This window comes from Vulpes vulpes, chromosome 3 (genome assembly GCF_048418805.1).
Source record: "Vulpes vulpes isolate BD-2025 chromosome 3, VulVul3, whole genome shotgun sequence".
Taxonomy (NCBI): Eukaryota; Metazoa; Chordata; class Mammalia; order Carnivora; family Canidae; genus Vulpes; species Vulpes vulpes.
Window position 1 is genome coordinate 86,692,277 of NC_132782.1, and position 19,770 is coordinate 86,712,046.

Consider the following 19,770-nt stretch of genomic DNA (forward strand, 5'->3'; position numbering starts at 1 on the left):
TGGGGGTCTGGGGCCTGCCCAGGGGCGGTGCGGGTGCGGGTGCGGGTGCGGGTGCGGTCGCTCGAGGGCGGGCAGTGTGTCCTAGAGGACCTGGCCGAGGTCCGCGCTGGCGGCCTGGGGCTGCGGCGCGGGGCGTGGGAAGGGGGGCAGCAGACCCCGGCCCGCTGCGCTCGCCCCCTCCCGGCGGGGGCAGTATCCACCCGGAATAAGGGCGCCTCGGGGTGGGGGTGGGGGCCGAGCGCACGCGCAGGGAGGGAGGCTGCGCTCGCCGCGGGAGTCTCCATCCTCGTAGGTGCCGAGGGGGCCCGACTGCGGCCCGGAGGACCGCGCGCCGGCCGCCCCCGGCGGGGGGCTCGCCGAGGTAGGACCGGGACCCGGTGCCGTGCCGTGCATGCCCTACACCCGTCAGAGCCCGGCACCGGGGCCCCACACGCGTGACCGAAATGCGCGTGTGACTCCTGGGGCTCCTTAGGGTTTCCCTGGGTTGGTGCGCGACTGGGCGCGCGGGAGCCGCGGGGCCGCTCCGCCGTGTACCGCCCCCCGGCCCCCGCCCCCTCCCCAGGCGCGGGGGACCCGCCTCTGCGCTGTCCAGGGGCTGAGCGCGCTTCTGGGCGGCCAGCCCGGCTTTGTCCTCGGGCCCCTGCTTTGGGTTCCTTGAGAGCAGCCGTGTGTCCTCAGGGAGGCGGGTCTGGGGCCCCCGATGAAGGCTCCAGCTGGAGGGGGTTTGTCCCCCCGGCTCTCCTGGAACAAAGCAGCTCCACTGAGGCAAGAAGAGCCTGGCTTCGGGAACAGGAATCTCGCCGGGAGGAACCCACCCTCCTGGAGTTGCAGAAGAGAGGCAGAAAGAGCGAGCCTAGGGCGCACGCCACGGCTCGGGTGGCTTCACATTCAGAAGCTGTGAGTCACTCTGCAGTTGGGAGGAGGGAGCCGGGGCCAGGTGCTGGCAGGGGACCCGCTGTGTGACAGATGTCACCTCCTTGGCTCTACAGCCGGGAAGCTCTTACTTCCGCCCCATCCTGAAGGCACTCTTTCCTCCTTTCATTCTCCACTGATTCTTTCCAGAAGGTGGGCAGCTCTCTGACAGCGACTAGTCACCAGGTCAGGCATCTGGAGATGTGTTCTTGTGCCTTCCTGATCTTACAGGGTCAGGTGTCATAGTTCACGGAGAGTTTGCCAGGTTTTCTGGTTTTGTCTCATTTGACAGAAAAGGGGAAAAGAACCTGAAAGGGGAAATGACTCGTGTAGGATCCCTAAGATTTGAATAGAAGCCGAAGTCCCTGACCCCTGGCTTGGTGCTGTCCACACAATCACATCAAAATAAGTTTCCTCTTTTTTTTTTTTTTTAAAGATTTTTATTTATTTATGCATAGAGATGCAGAGAGAGAGGGGGGGGGCAGAGACACAGGCAGAGGGAGAAGCAGGCTCCATGCAGAGAGTCTGACGTGGGACTCGTTCTCAGGTCTCCAGGATCACGCCCTGGGCTGAAGGCGGCACTAAACCGCTGCGCCATTGGGGCTGCCCAAAATAAGTTTTTTCTTAAAAGATCCTTTGAGGTCTGCCCAGAGTCCCGGGATCAAGTCCTGCATCCACCTCCCCACATGGAGACTGCTTCTCTCTCTGCCTGTGTCTCTGTCTCTTTATGTCTCTAATGAATGAATAAATGAAATCTTTAAAAAAGGATCTTTTGAGAAACAGTTTTTTTTTTTTTTAAGGACTTATGTTTAAGGTACCTATCCCTTTTTCCAAAGCTTTGAGGATTCTTGGACTCAAGGGCTGAATATTATTGTCAGTAAATCAGATACACAAAATAGCCTTTAAGGTTTGTTTTCCCCTGCAACATCAGTTGTTTTATTTTGTTTTTAAAATTATTTAGAAAGAGAACACGTGCAAGTAGGAGAGATGGAGAGGGAGAGGAAGCAGGAGAACCCCAAGCAGGTCCTGATCCCTGGGATCAAGTGGGGCTCAATCCTACAACCCTGGCTGGACCCAGAGTCGATGGCTCAGCCAACTGAGCCGCCCAGGTGTGCCCTGCAAGATCAGTTTTAATGAAGACATTGTATTTCTTATTTTGACCTGCAGGCATTTGCTTAATAGTTCTGTTTTTAGGGGCACCTGGGTGACTCGGTTGACTCTTGATTTCTGCTCAGGTCATGATCTTGGGGTCATAGGATCAAGCCTCTTGTTGGGCTCTGCACTCAGCGCAGAGTCTGCTTGTCCCTCTCTGCTCACGGCCGCCCCCCTCGCCCCCCACCCCCCAAGCTCTCTCTCTCAAACAAATAAAATCTTAAAAAAAAAAAAAAGTCTTGTTTTAAACGTTTCTGTGTTAGTGGGAGAGGGACATAGCTAAAGCAGTAGGAAATATTGCAGGTTTAAGGAGTCACAAAGGGACAGATGTTACCTTCCTTCTCTTCTCCAGGATTGGAGATTACCCAGCTGGTGTGTAGAAGTTTGTACAAGAATCAAGGTGCTGCAGGGCCGGCCAGCTCTCATTATCCTGTTGCTTTTTACTTGTCTTATAGGTATGCCTTCCCAGGTTTTGACATTCTTTCAACAACAACAGAAAATGAACAAATCCCAGGTGAGTTGTTTCTTTCCTTCATTCCCTGTTTCATTTTCCAGGAGATTTTGTGAGTTTTGTAAGTGTGTTCATATCTTAAAGTAGAATAGTAGAAATAGATAAAAAGCTAATTCTGGGTAAATGATGAGTGAGTGGTACCTGTGTAGCCTGCAGTGTTGGCTGTAAGTCATGTGACCTCATAGTCATCAAAGGTTTGTCCTTTGAGTTTCCTGACCTACGCAGGATTTTTAGTGACCACAAAGAGGAACCAGCCAGTTACTCCTGGGACAGAAAGACTTAGTGACTCTGGAGTCTGGAAAAAAATGTCTTTGAAGTTCTTCAGGTCGTAAGAACCTTATGGTGACCCCCTGCTGTCTGTAGTCCTTCTTTACTGGAAGTAGAGGTCAGAACTCAGGTTTTATTAGGACCAAAGTGCTTCTGGGCTCTGGAGAGCTTACTGAACATCCGCTCTGATCTGGTGACAAAACCCTAAGGCTGTCTGGAGGCATGAAAGAAATGGATGGCTTTTTCTTCACTCCTTAAAGAGTTGGAAAGCAGGTTGTTCAAACTTAAGAGTGTTTGGTAAATGCTTATGCACTATCCATTCACATTTCTTTTACTTTTTAAAAAAGATTTTATTTATTTACTTGGCGGGGGAGGGAGAAGCAGGCTCCTCACTGAGCAGGGAGCACAACATAAGGCTGGATCCCAGGACCCTGGGATCGTGATCTGAGCTGAAGGCAGACGCTTAACTGACTGAGCCACCCAGGTGCCCCTGCATTTCTTTTATTATGATAAAATATATATAACAGAATTCACCATTTTATTTTATTTTTTAAAAAAATTTTTAAATTTTTATTTATTTATGATAGTCACATAGAGAGAGAGAGAGGCAGAGACACAGGCAGAGGGAGAAGCAGGCTCCATGCACCGGGAGCCCGACGTGGGATTCGATCCCGGGTCTCCAGGATCGCGCCCTGGGCCAAAGGCAGGCGCTAAACCGCCGTGCCACCCAGGGTTCCCAGAATTCATCATTTTAACCATTTAACCATAAGCATACAGTTTGGTGGCATGAATTACATTATGTTGCACATCTGTCACATCTACTTTCATAGCCCCAGACAAATCCCTGTAATACTTAATCAGTAAGTCCTAGCCCCCCTAGTCACTGGTAACCAAATCTACTTTCTGACTCTATGAATTTCCATATTCTAGATATTTTGTATAAATGGAATTACACAATCTTTGTCCTTTTGTGTCTGGCATCCTACACTTAATATTTTTCAGGGTTCATCCATGTTGTAGCATATATCAGAACTTTTTTCCTTCCAGTGTCTGAATATTGTTCAGATACACTGTACAGATGCATGACCTCTTGTTTTCCATTCATGTGGGGTTTTTTTTAAAGATTTTATTTATTTATTCATGAGAGACAGAGAGAGGCAGAGACATAGGCAGAGGGAGATGCAGGCTCCCCATAGGGAGCCTGATGTAAGACTTGATCCCAGGGATCAGGACCTAAGCCAAAGGCAGAGGCTCAACCTCTGAGCCACCCAGGTGCCCCCATGCATGTGTTAATGGACACTTGGGATTGTTTCCATCTTTTGGCCCTTAGTGCTGCGTATCTGTTTATCTGTTCACATTTTAATCCCCTGGATGAAACCTCACTTCCCTACTACTTGCCTAAATGTGTCCTGATAAAGCTTGGCAGTAATGTCTTTACAGTGGACTCCAATGGATGTTTTCCAGACCTTACTTTACCAGAACATTTGGCTGCATGTGGCAGTTAACCCACTTTGACCTTCTACAAGGGCCTCTTTCTCTGGTGTTTTGTGATATTTTTCTTCTGGCTTTTTTTCTACTCTGATTTCTTTGTCTCCCTTCTTTGTCTCCCTCATGGCATCTTCCTCCTCTTTTGCCCATTCTCGTGGCTTATCCCCAAATTTCCATCCTTCACTCTCTCCTGTAAGCCTGCCAGTCCTTTCTATTTTATACACTCCGTGGTGGTAGTACCAAGTTTTATTATAGCCTGGGCCCTTCTCTTACATCTTGTTCTTCTATGTGCGTGACTAGAGGCACCTTTGTTTCTGTAGTTCCAAAATTAAAATGGTTATTTACTGCTTCCTCCCTTGCTGTTGGATGATGGTCCATCTGTGGGACACAGTTAAGGAAGCACCAGAATGGGATTCATCCCAGCCTTCCCTTCCTTAGCCATATCCTGTGTGTAGCTCAGCTTTACTACTTTTAAGACGTCAGCAGTTCTTAAACCTGTTCTTCCTACAGAATTCCTCCTCCCTTATCAGAGCTTAATTTTCTCTCCCCTGGACTGTTGGAACAGCTCCTTGCTTCTTTCTCCCCCAGGTTAGGTCTGTCCTCCTGAATAATTATTCTGAAATGTTATTCAGGGGCACCTGAGGTGACTCAGTTGAGGGTCTGGCTCTTGATTTCAGCTCAGGTCATGATCTCATGGGTTGTAGGATTAAGCTCTGCATCAAGCTCTGCGCTTGGTGGGAAGTCTGGTTGAAGATTCTGTTCCTCTGCCCCTTACGCCACACCCACATGCATGTTCTTTCTCTCTCTCTAAAAATAAATAAATCTTTAATATGAAATGCTGTTCAGATTATGCCATTGTAATATGGAGACCCTTGAGTAGCTTCCTACCACCTGTAGGGCCAAGGCTAAGTTCTATATAAAATTAAGGCTGTCGGGGATCCCTGGGTGGTGCAGCGGTTTGGCACCTGCCTTTGGCCCAGGGCGCGATCCTGGAGACCCGGGATCGAGTCCCACGTCGGGCTCCCGGTGCATGGAGCCTGCTTCTCTCTCTGCCTGTGTCTCTGCCTCTCTCTCTCTCTCTCTCTCTCTCTGTGACTATCATAAATAAATAAAAATTTTTAAAAATTTTTTTAAAAAATTAAGGCTGTCGAGAGTGTGACCACTTCCTATTTCCCTGTTTTATTAAAAATGTTTTTTTGGTTTGGAAACTCTTTACACCTTATTCAACATTGGCTTACTGGGCATTTGTTCAATGTACCAGACACTGAATTGTGTTCCACAGACTCCACTCGAAATGATGTAGAAACCTGGTGCTTTTCTAATGGAATTCATAGTTTAGTGAAGAAGGTGGCATTTTAAAAGTAAACCTGTCGTGTTACTCTTTGGTGATTCCAATTCTGACATAGCTCCCTAAACATGTGGGGTTACTACCTGCCTGTGCATTTTTTTCACTTCCCTGCTCTGCAGGCTGACTTTGACCCTTACTGCATTTCCTTTTCGGAGTCTCAGAGCTCCACTGGGGGAGCCAGGAAACCTTCTTCTCCTCTTTGTCTGCCTCTAGATTAATTGCCTTTCTCCTCTGTGTTTCCATAATACTCCATGCTGTCCCTGTAACTGTACTTTGTCCATTGTGCAGAAATGACTCGTGTCGACAGAGCATTATCCCTTCAAAGTCCAGATGCACATTGTGTTCATCTTTATACTTTAATTTCCTCACCCTGTGCCTCACCCCTCGTAGGTGCTTGACACATATTTGTGGCGACTAGACAATCGGTAGGCTTTGTCTTCTTTGGGAACCAAACTCTGCTCTTACTGGGTAAACCATCCTGCCTGAACACCCAGCAGGACCATCTGGGAGAACTGGGGTTTCCTTTCCCTTCTCTGAATGCTGTCTCAGATCATGCAGGGTGGAGTTTTGTTGTTGCTATTTAAGAACTTATTTTTTGTTAGAGCAACGTTAGGTTTATAGCAAAATTGAGCAGAAGGTACAGAGATCTCTCATGTACCCCAGCCACCCCCCTCCAATCACACTCTTCCCTATTATCAACCTCCTCCCAGCAGAATGGTACATTTGTTATAATTGATAAACCTATCTTGACATATAATCACCCAGAGTCCATAGTTTATGTTAGGGTTTACACTTGGTGTTCACTCTGTAAATTTTTGACAAATGTATAACGTGTATCCACCATTACAGTATCATACAGAGTACAGTGACTCTTGAACAACACATCAGGGGCACCAATTCCTTGCTCTAAGATTTATATATAACTTTAACTCCCCCAAAACTTAATTACTAATAGCCTACTATTGGCTAGAAGCCTTGCAGATAACGTAAGCTAGAGAAAAAGAAAATGTCATTAAAATCCTAAGGAAGAGAAAATATATTTATAGTACTGTATTTAAAAATCTTGAGTATAAGTGGACTCATGCAGTTTAAACCCTATTGTTTAGGGGTCAAGTGTGTTTTCACTATGCTTAGAAATCCTTTGTGCTTTACCTCCTAATCCCTCCCTTTTCCCTCCCCCTGGGAACCACTGATATTTGTATTGTCTTCATAGTTTTGCCTTTTCCATGTCACATAGTTGGAATCATATAGTATGTAGCCTTTTTAGATGAGCTTCTTTTACTTAGCTGTATGCATTTATGATTCCTCCATGTCTTTTCGTAGCTTGATAGCTCATTTTGTTTTATTTTATTTATTTTTATTTATTATTTTTTAAATAAAGATTTTATTTATTTATTCATGAGAGATACAGAGAGAAAGAGAAGCAGAGACACAGGCAGAGAGAGAAGCAGGCTCCATGCAGGAAGCCTGACGTGGGACTCGTTCGAGGGACTCCAGGATCACGCCCCAGGCTGAAGGCGGTGCCAAACCCCTGAGCCACCCGGGCTGCTTGCTCATTTCATTTTAGCACTGAATAATGTTCCACAATCTGGATGGACCCCAGTGTATTTATCCACTCACTTACTGAAAGACATCTTAGTTGCTTTGAAGTATTGGCAGTTGTAAAAAAAGCTGAAATAAACGTCCATGTGCAGGTTTTGGCAGGTTTTTATGAGGACACAAGTTTTTAACTTTATTGGCTAAATACCAAGGAGTGTGATTGCTGGATTCAATGGTAAGACTTCGTTTAGTTTTGTAAAAACTGATTCCTCCATTCGTTTAGCCTAACTGGCTTCCACACTGGCTGTACCGTTTTGCATTCCCACCAGCATTGAATGAGAGTTCCTGTTGCATCCTGACCAGCATTTGGTGTTATCAGTGTTCTAGATTTAGGGCATCATCCTAATAAACGTGTAGTGGTATTTTGCTTTAATTTACATTTCCGTAATGACATACGATGTGGAGTACCTTTTCATATGCTAATTTGCCATCTATGTGTCTTTGGTGAAGTGTACCTTAAGATCTTGAGTTGTTTGTTTTCTCAGTGTTGAGGGTGCTTTTTATTTATTTATTATTTTTTTTGAGGGTGCTTTTTAGAGTTTGTTTATAAGTAATCTCTATGCCATGAGCTCAGGAGTTGCATGTTCTTCTGACTGAGCCAGCCAGAGGCCCCTCTTACTGTCAAGTTTTTAAATTTTTTTATTTATTTATTTATTTATTATAGTCACAGAGAGAGAGAGAGAGAGAGAGGGGCAGAGACACAGGCAGAGGGGAGAAGCAGGCTCCATGCACTGGGAGCCTGACGTGGGATTCGATCCCGGGTCTCCAGGATCGCGCCCTGGGCCAAAGGCAGGCGCCAAACCGCTGCGCCACCCAGGGATCCCTCTTACTGTCAAGTTTTAAGGTTCTTTGTATATTTTGGATAAGTTCTTTATCAGATATGTTTATTGCAAATATTTTCTCTCAGTCTGTGGCTTGTCTTTGCATTCTCTTGATAGTATCTTTCACAAAGCAGAAAGTTTTAATTTTAATGAAGTCCCACTTATCATTTCTTCTGTGGATCATGCCTTTGGAGTTCACCAAAGTGAACCCATTCACCAGTGAAGTATACCAACTATAACAGTGAATTCATCTCTTTTTCCTTGTAGTTCTATCAGTTTTTTCCTCATCTATTTGACACTTTGTTAGGCACGTTAAAGAGTTAAACCTGTTAAACTCATTAAAGAGTTATTACCTTTTCCTGGAGAATTGACCCTTTTAATCATTATGAAAGCTTCTCTTTATCCTTGATAGCATCTCTTACTTTGAAGTCTGCTCTATCTGAAAATATTATAGTCCTTCCTGCTTTCTTTTGATTAGTATTAGCATGGTCTATCTCTCCAACCATGTACATTTGATAGGGGTTCCTTCTTACCTTTAATGCAGTTTTTTCCCAGTTTTTTTAATTCTAGTGTATAAAATTTACCATTTTATTTGTTTTTTTTAAACTTTTTTCCATTTTAATTATTTTTAAGAGTACAGTTTAGTGGTATTAATACATTTATAATGTGTAACCATCACCACATCTATTCCCATAACTCTTTTAATCTTATAAAACTAAAACTCTGTGCCTATTGAACAATAACTTTTTATTCTTCCCTTCCTCTTGTCCCTAGCAACCACCATTCTATTCTGTCTCTATGACATTATTTAATGTAAGTTATGTCATACAGTATCTTTCCTTTTGTGGCTGGCTTATTTCACTTAACATAATATTTTGAAGGTTCATCTATAGTGTAGCATGTATCAGAACATCCCTCCTTTCTATGGCTGAATAAAACTCTTTTATGTATATACCATATTTGTTTATTCATTCATCTGTCGATGATCACTTAGGTGGCTTCCACATTTAGCTATTGTGAATAATGCTGCTATAATTACAGGTGTAAATATTTCTTCAAGACCTTGCTTTCACTTCTTTTGGGTATATACCCAGAAGTAGAATTACTGGGTCACATGGTAATTCTGTTTTTCACTTTTTTGCAGAACTACCATGCCCTTCCATAGAGGGCTGTACCATTCCACATCCTCAACAACAGTGTTCAAGGGATTCAATTTCTCCACATTCTCTCCAGCGCTTGTTTTTTTGTGTGTGCGTATTTGTATGTGTTTTATAGTAGCCATCCTAATGGGTGTGAGGTGGTATTTCATTGTAGTTTTAATTTCCATTTCCCTAATTACCAGTGATGTCGAACATGTTTTCATGTGCTTATTGGCCATTTGTGTATCTTTGGAAAAATGTCTGATCAAATATTTTGCCCTTTTTTTAAAAAAAAAAAAACAAGTTTGTATGTATTCATTCATGAGAGAGACACAGAGAGAGACAGAGACATAGGCAGAGGGGGAAGGAGGCTCCCTGTAGGGAGCCTGATGTGGGACTGAATCCCAGGACCCTGGGATCACGCCCTGAGTCAAGGGCTCAACCACTGAGCCACCCGCTCAACCACTGAGCCACCCAAGTGTCCCTTTGCCTATTTTTGAATTGGATGTTTGCCGTTTTTGTGGTGGTGGTGTTTTTTTTTAAAGGAGTCTTCTATGTATTCTGGGAGCTAATGCCTTATCAGATATATAATTTGCAAATATTTTGTCCCATTCTGTGAGTTGCATTTTACTCTGTTGATAGTGTCTTTTGATGCACAAAAGTCTTAATTTTCAGAAAGTCCACAATTTGTCTTTTTTCTTTTGTTTCCTATGCATCATATCCGAGAAATTATAGCCAGATCTAGTGTCATAGAGATTTTGCCTTATGTTTTTTTTTTCTAAGAATTTTACAGTGTTAAATAGTACATTTAAGTCTTTGATCTACTTTAATTTTTGTATGTGGTGTTATGTAGGAGTCTAGCTTCATTCTTTGCCTGTGGATACCCAATATGTCTAGCACCATTTGTTGAAAATGCTGTCATTTACCCATTGAATGGTCTTGGCACCCTTATAAAAAATTGGGACACCTGGTGGCTCAGCAGTTTAGTACCTGCCTTCGGCCCAGGGCGTGATCCTGGAGTTCCAGGATGGAGTCCCACATCGGCCTCCCTGCATGGAGCCTGCTTCTCCCTCTGCTTGTGTCTCTGCCTCTCTGTGTGTGTGCCTCTCATGATTAAATAAATAAAATCTTTTTTTAAAAAAATTATCTGACCACATATGTGAGGGTTTAATTCTGGGCTCTCTATCCATTGGTTTATCTATTTGTGTACCTGTGCCACACTGTTTTCGTTTCTGTAGCTTTGTAGTGAGTTTTGTAATAAGGAGTGTGAGTCCTCCATTTATTTTTCAAGATTGGTTTTGGTATTTGGGGTCTCTTGAGATTCCATGTGAATTTTACGATGAGTTTTTCTATTTTTGTAAACAAAATCACTGGGATTTTGATAAGGATTTCATCGATTCTGTAGATGGCTTTGGATAGTATTGACATTTTCACAATATTAAGTTCTCCAATCCATGAATATGGGTTGTGTTCCCACTTAGCTATGTCTTTTATTTCTCTAAACAGTGTTCTGTGGCTTTCATTGTACAATTTTTCACCTCCTTTGTTAATTCCTAAGTATTTTATTCTCTTTGATTCTCTTGTAAATGAGATTGTTTTTATAATTTCCTTTTCAAATTGTTGTTAGTGTACAGAAATGCAGCTGCTTCCTGTGTGTTGATTTGTATCCTTCCCACTACTTTGCTGAATTCACTTATTAGCTCTAGTAGTTTTGTGTGTGTGTGTGTGTGTGTGTGTGTGTGTGTGGACTCTAGGATTTTCTACGTATAAGATCTACCATTTGCAAGTAGATATAATTTTACTTCTTTCTTTCCAATTTGAATGTTACCTTTCTTTTCTTTTCTTTGTTTCCCCCACCTTTTTTTTTTTTTTTACATAATTGGTTTGTCTAAAATTTCCAGTACTAGATTGAATAGAAGTGGTGCAGGTGGGCATCCTTGTCTTGTTCCTAATGTTAGAGGAAGAACTGTGCTTCCACCAGTAAGTGTGATGTTTGCTGTGAACTTTTCATGTACTACTTTCATTATGTTGCAGTGGGTTCCTACTTTCTTGAGTCTTTTTTTTAAGATTTTATTTATTTATTTATTTATTTATTTATTTATTTATTTATTTATTTATTTATGAGAGAGGGGGGGGGGCAGAGAGGCAGAGACACAGGCAGAGGGAGAAGCAGGCTCCATGCAGGAAGCTTGACGTGGGACTCGATCCCAGGTCTCCAGGATCACACCCTGGACTGAAGGTGGCACTAAACCGCTGAGCCACCCGGGCTGCCCTCTTGAGTCTTTTTATAATGAAGGTGGGTGTTGGATTTTCTCAGATGCTTCTGCATAAGTTGAGATTACTGTGTTTTTTTCCCTTCATTCTGTTACTGTATGGTATATTGTGTTGATTGATTTTCATATATATTTTTTGATTTTCATATTTTGAACCATCCTCACATTCCAGGAATAAACCACACTTGGTCATGGAATGTAGTCCTTTTTATATGCTTTTGAATTTGCTTTGCTAGTATTTGTTGAGGATTTTTGCTTCAGTGTTCATAAGGGATAATGGTCTGTAGGTTTCTTGCGGTGTCTTTTCCTGGCTTTGGTATCAGAGTGATGCTGGCCTCACAGAATGAGTTAGGAAGTGTTCAGTCCCCTTCAATTTTCTGGAAACGTTTGAGATGGGTTGGTATTAGTTCCTCTTTAAATTTTTGGTAAAATGAAACAGTGAAGCTGTGAGGTCTAGGACTTGTGTTTGTTGGGATATTCCCCGTTGCTGACCCAGTCTCCTTACCAGTTATCTATTCAGATCATCTATTTTCCTTCTGATTTAGTCTTGACTGGGTTTTGTGTTTCTAGGATTTTGTCCATTTCCTCTTGGTTATCCAGTTTGTTGGCATACAGTTGTTCATAGTACTCTCTTATAAAACTTTTTCTACCAACAGAACTGGTAGAAATGTCCTTATTTTCATTTCTGATTTTAGTAATTTGAATCTTCTTGTTTCCCTTAGTCCATTTAAGTAAAAGCTTGTCTGTTTTGTTCATCTCTTCAAAAAACTGGCTTTTGTTTTCATTTTATCCATTGTTTTTCTTTTTTGTTTATTTTTGTTTATTTCTATTTTTATTATTTCTTTCCTTCAGCTGGGTTTGGGTTTAATTTCTTCTTTTTCTGATTCCTCAAGTTATAAAGTTAGGTTGTTGATTTGAGAGCTGTAACAGTGATTGCTTTCATGTCCTCGCTGGCTCCTCATTCTTCAGTGTCATACCTGCCACCTGCAGAGGGCCCAGGATGTTCCATTGTAAAGGAAACAGTAGGTTGTCTATACTTAACTTTTAGCCAGGGGGAAAAAAAAAAAAGATAAATTAAGCTTATCATTATTATGTGAATTAGCAGAATGTATATATTATCTATCAAGAAATAAAGTAAATTGGGCAGCCTGGGTGGCTCAGTGTTTTAGTGCTGCCTTCAGCCCAGGGTGTGATCATGGGGCCCCGGGATTGAGTCTCACGTCGGGCTCCCTGCATGGAGCCTGCTTCTCCCTCTGCCTGTGTCTGTGCCTCTCTGTTTTTCTCTGTGTCTCTCATGAATAAATAAATGAAATCTTAAAAATAAATAAATAACTTGGAGGTACCCAAAACTTATCGCTAGGATGGGGTGAACTATTTTGGAGTCATTAAAGTATAGGAATAAAGCCAGACTTGTTCTGTAATGTCTCTTTGGACACCTGTGCAGATCTTTATCTTCTTACAGTCCTACATACCATTCTCCTGTCACACTTCTGAGTGCTTCTCATGGCTCCTTGGCTCTGCTTATGTAGTGGTGCCACATCAGTGAAAATCTGCTATGTTCTGAAGCCCAACCTGACAACACAAAAGAACCGTATTTTCTACCATTATTTGATACTAATTGTAAATGACTCTAGCACAGTTCTTATGATACCTTATTACAGGATAAATGTTCCAAAATATGATTTGTCTCCTTATTAAGACTTAAGCTCCTGGGGCACCTGGGTGGCTCCGTCAGTTGAGCATCTGACTTCTGATTTTGGCTCAGGTCATGATCTCAGGAGCCTGAGATCAAGCCCCCTGTCAGGCTCTGTGCTCAGTGGAGAGTCTGGTTCTCTCCTTTGCCCTCTGCTCCTCTCCACTTGCACATGCATGCACATGTGCTCTCTCTCTGTCTCAAAAAACAGGATTGGCTTAGCTTAATCTTGGCAGGCTAGGACAATTTCAGAAACACAGGAGGAACTTTAGTTTTTTTGTTTGAATTAAGTTAATACTGGGTTTTCCCATCATATCACTTTATCCTACCGGGTATAAACAAGGGAAGGTATAGAATTGGCTGTACTATTTTATGGTAAACTCTCAAACATGTTAAGACTTATGTCTCTTATGTCTGTTTCATGTCACCCAATATTGATCTCTTTGGCTTGAACAGAAACATGCTGGTCAGGGATCCGTGTCATTCAGGGACGTGACTGTGGAGTTTACCCGGGATGAGTGGCTACAACTGACAGGCACACAGAAGACACTGTACCGGGACGTGATGCTGGAGAACTACAGCCACCTGGTCTCCGTGGGTGAGGGGTGTTACCATGTGTTTCTTTTCTTCTTTCATAGCTGCCAGAATTTGTGGGCTATTGGAGTGTTTAATGATACTGTGTGTACATCTCATGGGTCAAAGATGTTCCCATTTGGCACAGAAACAATATTGTGTTCATGCCTCCCTGATGAAAGGTGCAAACGAGCACCTTTATCATGTGGCTCCTGCAGCTGTACCTTCCTCATCCTCCAGGGGCCCTGATATCCATGCCACTTGTGACAAGTTTTACCCTATATCCCACTCACAGGGTGTCACCTCACCAAACCAGAAGTGATCTTCAGGCTGGAGCAAGGAGAAGACCTGTGGCCATCAGAGGGAGAATTCCCAGACCAGGGTGATCAAGGTGAGTTAGTTATTATGGAGGAAGAAAGAAGCCCACAGAAATCAGGTCCCAGATGGCTTGGTTTTGAGGTTGGTGTGTGTCTCTGTAGTTCAGTTTTGGTCCCTCAGACTTTCGGATGTGGCTGAACAGCAAGCTAACAGGCCCCCCAATCACCTAAATTGCCCCCACACTGTCACTTGCAAATACCAGTGCTGCCATTTTCTGCCTTCTACTTGTCACTTGTATTCTTGGTGTTGGAGATATGCCAGTGAACATAACAATGTTCCTGAGCTCCTAGAGCTTACAAGCTAATAGGATAACATAGATGAAAATCAGAAAATTTACTAATCAAATGGTGACAAGACCCTTGAAGAGAATTAAAGCAGGCTAAAAGGAGAGAGAGTGGGGTGTACTCTTTTAAAAGGTGGTCAGAGAATGCATTTTTGGTGAGGTGTGCATTAGAGCAGGTAGCAGGATTCTGGGGGTTCCAGGCAGAAGGAACAGCTGGGCCATGCTCTTGTGGCAGGTGTTTGCTGAAATAGCAGCGGGCCATTATGGCTATAGGGATGCATTTGAGAGGGACGTTGGTAGGAGATGACTTCAGGGACATAGCCAGAGCCCCTATATCTTGCCCTCTAATATCCTACAGGGCAAGGTAAGGACTTTGATTCTGCTTTAGGTGAGGCGGACAACTGTTCATGGATTTCCACAGAAAAATGTTTTAAAAGAATTTCTCTGGCTACCGTCCAAAGAAAATCAGAGATGGGCATAAGGGTAGTTGATGAAGGTAGAAGCAGAGACGGGATACAGAGCTGGGTCCCCCAGAGGACCACCAGAATCACCCGCTGATATGGCAGATTTGAATTGATTGCTCACACTGACAGTCTCATACTGCCTTGGAGGAAAGTGAACAAAGTCAGGTTATTTATAGGATTTGAGGGCATGGTTTCAGGTATATTTGTAACACAGGAGCTTGAGAACTATTGAGTAAGGGCCATAACGTAATAGTTTAGGATGTGTGGACACAACAAGGATTCAAGAGTCCTGGAGAATAAGTTTATTATTTACTGGAAAGTTGAACAATTAATTTAAAAGATTTTTGGGGAAGATTCTGAACTGAACAGTAAACTTACTTGCAACTTTTAGCTTCCTGGGCAGGTTTCCTGGAGTAGTAAAGTCTTGTTATGAAAACAGAATACTAATCAAGTTAACATAGATAGTGAGGGATCCCTGGGTGGCACAGCGGTTTGGCGCCTGCCTTTGGCCCAGGGCGCGATCCCGGAGACCCGGGATCGAATCCCACATCGGGCTCCCGGTGCATGGAGCCTGCTTCTCCCTCTGCCTGTGTCTCTGCCTCTCTCTCTCTCTCCTTGACTATCATAAATAAATTAAAAAAAAAAAAAACATAGTAGGCTGTGTGGGTGTGGATGGTTTCAGCTCTCAGCAGAGCAGACATGTTTGCAGTGGTTCAGATGAGAAATGATGGGGACTTAGAGTTACAAGCTGGTGCAGGTGAGGAGGTTGGCCTGCATTATGCAGAGAGGAGGATTTACGGCTGAGTCAGACGTGGCCTGTGAGAGAGGGAGTTTGCAAGGGTTTAATCGGAACAACATGATGATGAGGGTAGGTGGTGTTTACTGAGATGGGAGATTGGGGAGGAGTGATTTGGAGGAAGTTTAAAATTTAACGTCTATTAGATTCTAAAATTTAACATCGATTAGATTCTAAAATCTGAAGTCCTTTATATTTTAATTCTATTTTGATAGCCAGTCTATTCTGATAGCCAGCTTGGTAGGTTTGTTAAACAAATCAGTCTTCAAAAACAGTATTACATTCTGTATTACATTTTACCATTTCTTGACTGAAGTTCATTTGCTAGTAGTTTCTTTAAGAATTCATAAAAACAATATTTCCCTGCATTTTTGGATACTCAGACTCGCTGGTGTTACTCCATCTGAGTGCCGTTCTGTCTACATATAAAATTACTGAAAAAAATAAAATAAAATAAAATTACTGAGATTTACTTCTAGTCCTTAAGGATTTGTAATTCTTTCTCCAGTGCTTTTAGCACTGAATTCTATTACAGATGTCTGAGATCAGCTTGATTTTTTTTTTTTTTTGTCTTAAACATGACTTCAAGTTCTGGGGATGTGATGCACAGCAAAGGGTCTATAGCTAATAGTACAGTAAGCACAGTGGAAAGTTGTTGAGAGTAGATGTTGATCTTTCTAACTACACACAATTTAACTTTGTTAACTAAGTAAGGTGATAGACATTTTAGTTATCTTGGTCTTGGTAATCATAGGAAATGTATTAACATTTTTAAAGTACACTTCATTTTTCTTACTTATGACCTTACAGACAGGAGTGAGGAAGACCAAAATGAACATTTGTGGCGAGTTTTACTCATCAACAAAAAGTCACTGACTAAGAAGAAAGATAATGTTTTCAGAGAAATACCCCATCAGGATGACTCACGTGGAAAAAGTTTAAAAAATGTTTCAGAATCAATTATTAGTGATAAAAATTATTCAAGTAAGAACTCTCATGAAATTAATGCATGTGGGAGGTTGCTTTCTGATAATAACCAAGGAGACACTCACACTGGAAAGAAACCTGATGAATATAACCAAGATGAGAAATCCCCAAGCTGTAATAAGGACCGTACTGAGCAACAGAAAATTCAGACTTTGGGACCACTTTCTGAATGCAATGAATGTAGAGAAACCTCCCGTAATAAGGCAGCCATCGTTACACCTCCAAGGACTCAAACAGAAGACAAATACTGTGATTATAAGGAACTGGGGGGAAATACCAGTGATGAGTCAGCCCTGGAAGTTCTTCAGGAAGTTCACACAAGTAAGAATCATTGTGAGGTCACTGAGTGCCTGAAGTCAACCCTCTTAAAACATCAGACAGTTAATTTGGAATCTAATGAAAATGAGACTAAGTCCCATCTCACTCCACCTTCTGAAACTCACAGAGGAGAGAAAACCTTTGAATGTAGTTACTGCAGGAAATCTTTTTACCAGGAGTCCCACCTGACTCAGCATCAGAAGACACACACAAGAGAGAAACCCTGTGGAAGTAATAAATCTGGAAAAACCCTTCAGAAATCACAACCCACAGACCCTCCAAGATCTCATGCAGGAGAGAAACCCAGTGAATGCAGTGAAGCCCCTGTGCAGTCAGCTCTTTCTGATCAACAGAGGGCATGGTCAGAAGGGAAGCTTTATGTGTGTAATGAATGCAAGAAGTCTTTTCGTCATAGCTCAGCCCTCAAAGTCCATCAGAGAATTCACACAGGAGAGAAGCCCTATCAATGTACTGAGTGTGGGAAATCCTTCTATGCAAAATCAAACTTCAATCATCATCAGAGGACTCACACAGGGGAGAAACCATATGAATGTAAGGAATGTGGGAAATCCTTCTGTGTAAAATCGAACTTAACTAAACATCAGAAAACACATACAGGGGAGAAACCTTTCAAATGTAATGAGTGTGGAAAAACTTTCTTACAGAAGTCACAGTTTGCTGACCATCAGAGAACACACACAGGGGAGAGACCCTATGGATGTAATGAGTGCGGGAAGTCTTTCTACTATAAGTCAGCCCTGCATGTACATCAGGGGAAGCATGCAGAAGAGAAACCCTATAAATGTACTGATTGTGGGAAATCCTTCTGCTATAAGTCAGCCCTAATTATCCATCAAGTATCTCACACTGGGAAAAAACCCTATGACTGTAATGAATGTGGGAAAACCTTCTGTGTGAAGTCAAACCTTACTAAACATCAGAAAATTCACACTGGTTTGAAACCTTTTGAATGTAATGAGTGTGGCAAAGCCTTCTCTATGAGTTCGATTCTAATAATACATCAGAGAACTCACACGGGGGAGAAACCCTATGGATGCAATGAATGTGAGAAGTCCTTCTATAAAAAATCAGCCCTCACTAAACATCAGAAAACTCACACAGGGGAGAAGCCACATGAATGTAATGAATGTGGGAAGGCCTTCCATATGAAATCCACCCTGATCATACACCAGAGAACTCACACTGGAGAGAAACCTTTTAAATGTAATGAGTGTGAAAAATCATTCTATGTGAAGTCACTTCTTAATATTCACCAGAGAAATCACACAGGAAAGAAACCCCATGTATGTAGTGAATGTGGGAAAGCCTTTTCTATGAAGTCTAATCTCACTGATCATCAGAGGACACATTCAGAAGAGAAACCCTATGAATGTAATGAATGTCAGAAGACCTTCCGCCATAAGTCAACTTTAACCGTACACCAGAGAACTCACACAGGGGAGAAACCCTATAAATGTAATGAATGTGGGAAATCCTTCTATATGAAGTCAGCCCTCAGTCAACACCAGAGAATACACACAGGGGAAAAACCTTATGAATGTAAAGAATGTGGAAAAACCTTCTTCCAGAAGTCACACCTCACTAAACATCAGCGCACACACACAGGGGAGAAACCCTATGAGTGTAAGGAATGTAAAAAAACCTTCTTCCAGAAGTCCCACCTCATTGAACACCAGAGAACACACACTGGGGAGAAGCCCCATGAATGTAACAAATGTGGGAAATCATTCTGTTATAAGTCAGCCTTAACCATACATCAGAGAACTCACACAGAAGAGAAACCATATAAATGCAATGAATGTGAGAAATCTTTCTGTATGAAATCCCACCTCACTGTACATCAGAGAACTCACACAGGGAAGAACCCTTTTGAATGTAAGGAATGTGGGAAAACTTTTTATGTGAAGTCAAATCTCATTAATCACCAGAGAACTCACACAGGGGAGAAGCCCTATGAATGTAAGCGATGTGGGAAATCCTTCTGTATGAAGTCGACCCTCACGGTTCATCAGCGCACACATACTGGGGAGAAGCCCTATGAATGTAACAAATGTGGGAAGTCCTTCTGCAAGAAGTCGACTCTCACAAAACATCAGGTAATTCACACAAGAGAGATACCCTAAGATGCAGGAAATGTGGAAAACCCTCATGCGTGAAGTCAAGTTTTGTGAACTTGAGAACCCACGGGAAGAAATCTTAAGACTGTAATAAGGTAGAGATCTCTTACTGTGGGGATTTAGTCTTTAATTGGAATCAGAAGATACATATGGTATGGGAGTTGGTGGACTCTCTCTGGAATGGATATTGGGTACATTACTAAATATTGGAGAACTTGCATGGAGAGAGAGCCCTGAGAATGTCCTGTATGTTAGTGTCTACCTATGAATCTAATATATGTCTCAGAGGAATCAGCCAGAGGGCTAAAATCAGTAAGAATGCAACAAAAGTATAAAGGGATTTACAGAGTCACAACTTACTGATCATCAGGTAATTGATACTGGAGTGGAACTAAATAAAGGTTTTACATGCATGAACAGTGTTGAGGGAAAAAGATCAAACTCTGTATAAGAAAAGTATTAGGGATCCCTGGGTGGCGCAGCGGTTTGGCGCCTGCCTTTGGCCCAGGGCATGATCCTGGAGACCCAGGATCGAATCCCACGTCGGGCTCCCGGTGCATGGAGCCTGCTTCTCCCTCTGCCTGTGTCTCTGCCTCTCTCTCTCTGACTATCATAAATAAATAAAAAAAT

General features: G+C 42.6%; 1 protein-coding gene across 3 annotated transcripts; it reads left to right on the top strand.

Moving 5' to 3' along the window:
- Positions 1-245: 245 nt before the first annotated feature.
- On the top strand, positions 246-19,553 carry LOC112909965 (uncharacterized). 3 transcript variants are annotated; one of them, XM_072753185.1, is made up of 6 exons: positions 761-897; positions 2,520-2,578; positions 9,243-9,348; positions 13,660-13,801; positions 14,072-14,167; positions 16,508-19,553. In XM_072753185.1, exons 3-6 carry the CDS (start codon positions 9,250-9,252, stop codon positions 19,144-19,146), a joined length of 2,976 nt encoding a protein of 991 aa, XP_072609286.1. In that variant the 5' UTR covers positions 761-897; positions 2,520-2,578; positions 9,243-9,249; the 3' UTR covers positions 19,147-19,553. The 3 variants fall into 3 exon arrangements, with proteins under 3 accessions (XP_025841946.2, XP_072609287.1, XP_072609286.1); XM_025986161.2 differs by lacking the exons at positions 761-897; positions 9,243-9,348 and adding an exon at positions 246-361; XM_072753186.1 differs by lacking the exon at positions 9,243-9,348 and having other exon boundaries at positions 429-897.
- The last annotated feature ends 217 nt before the right edge of the window (positions 19,554-19,770 follow it).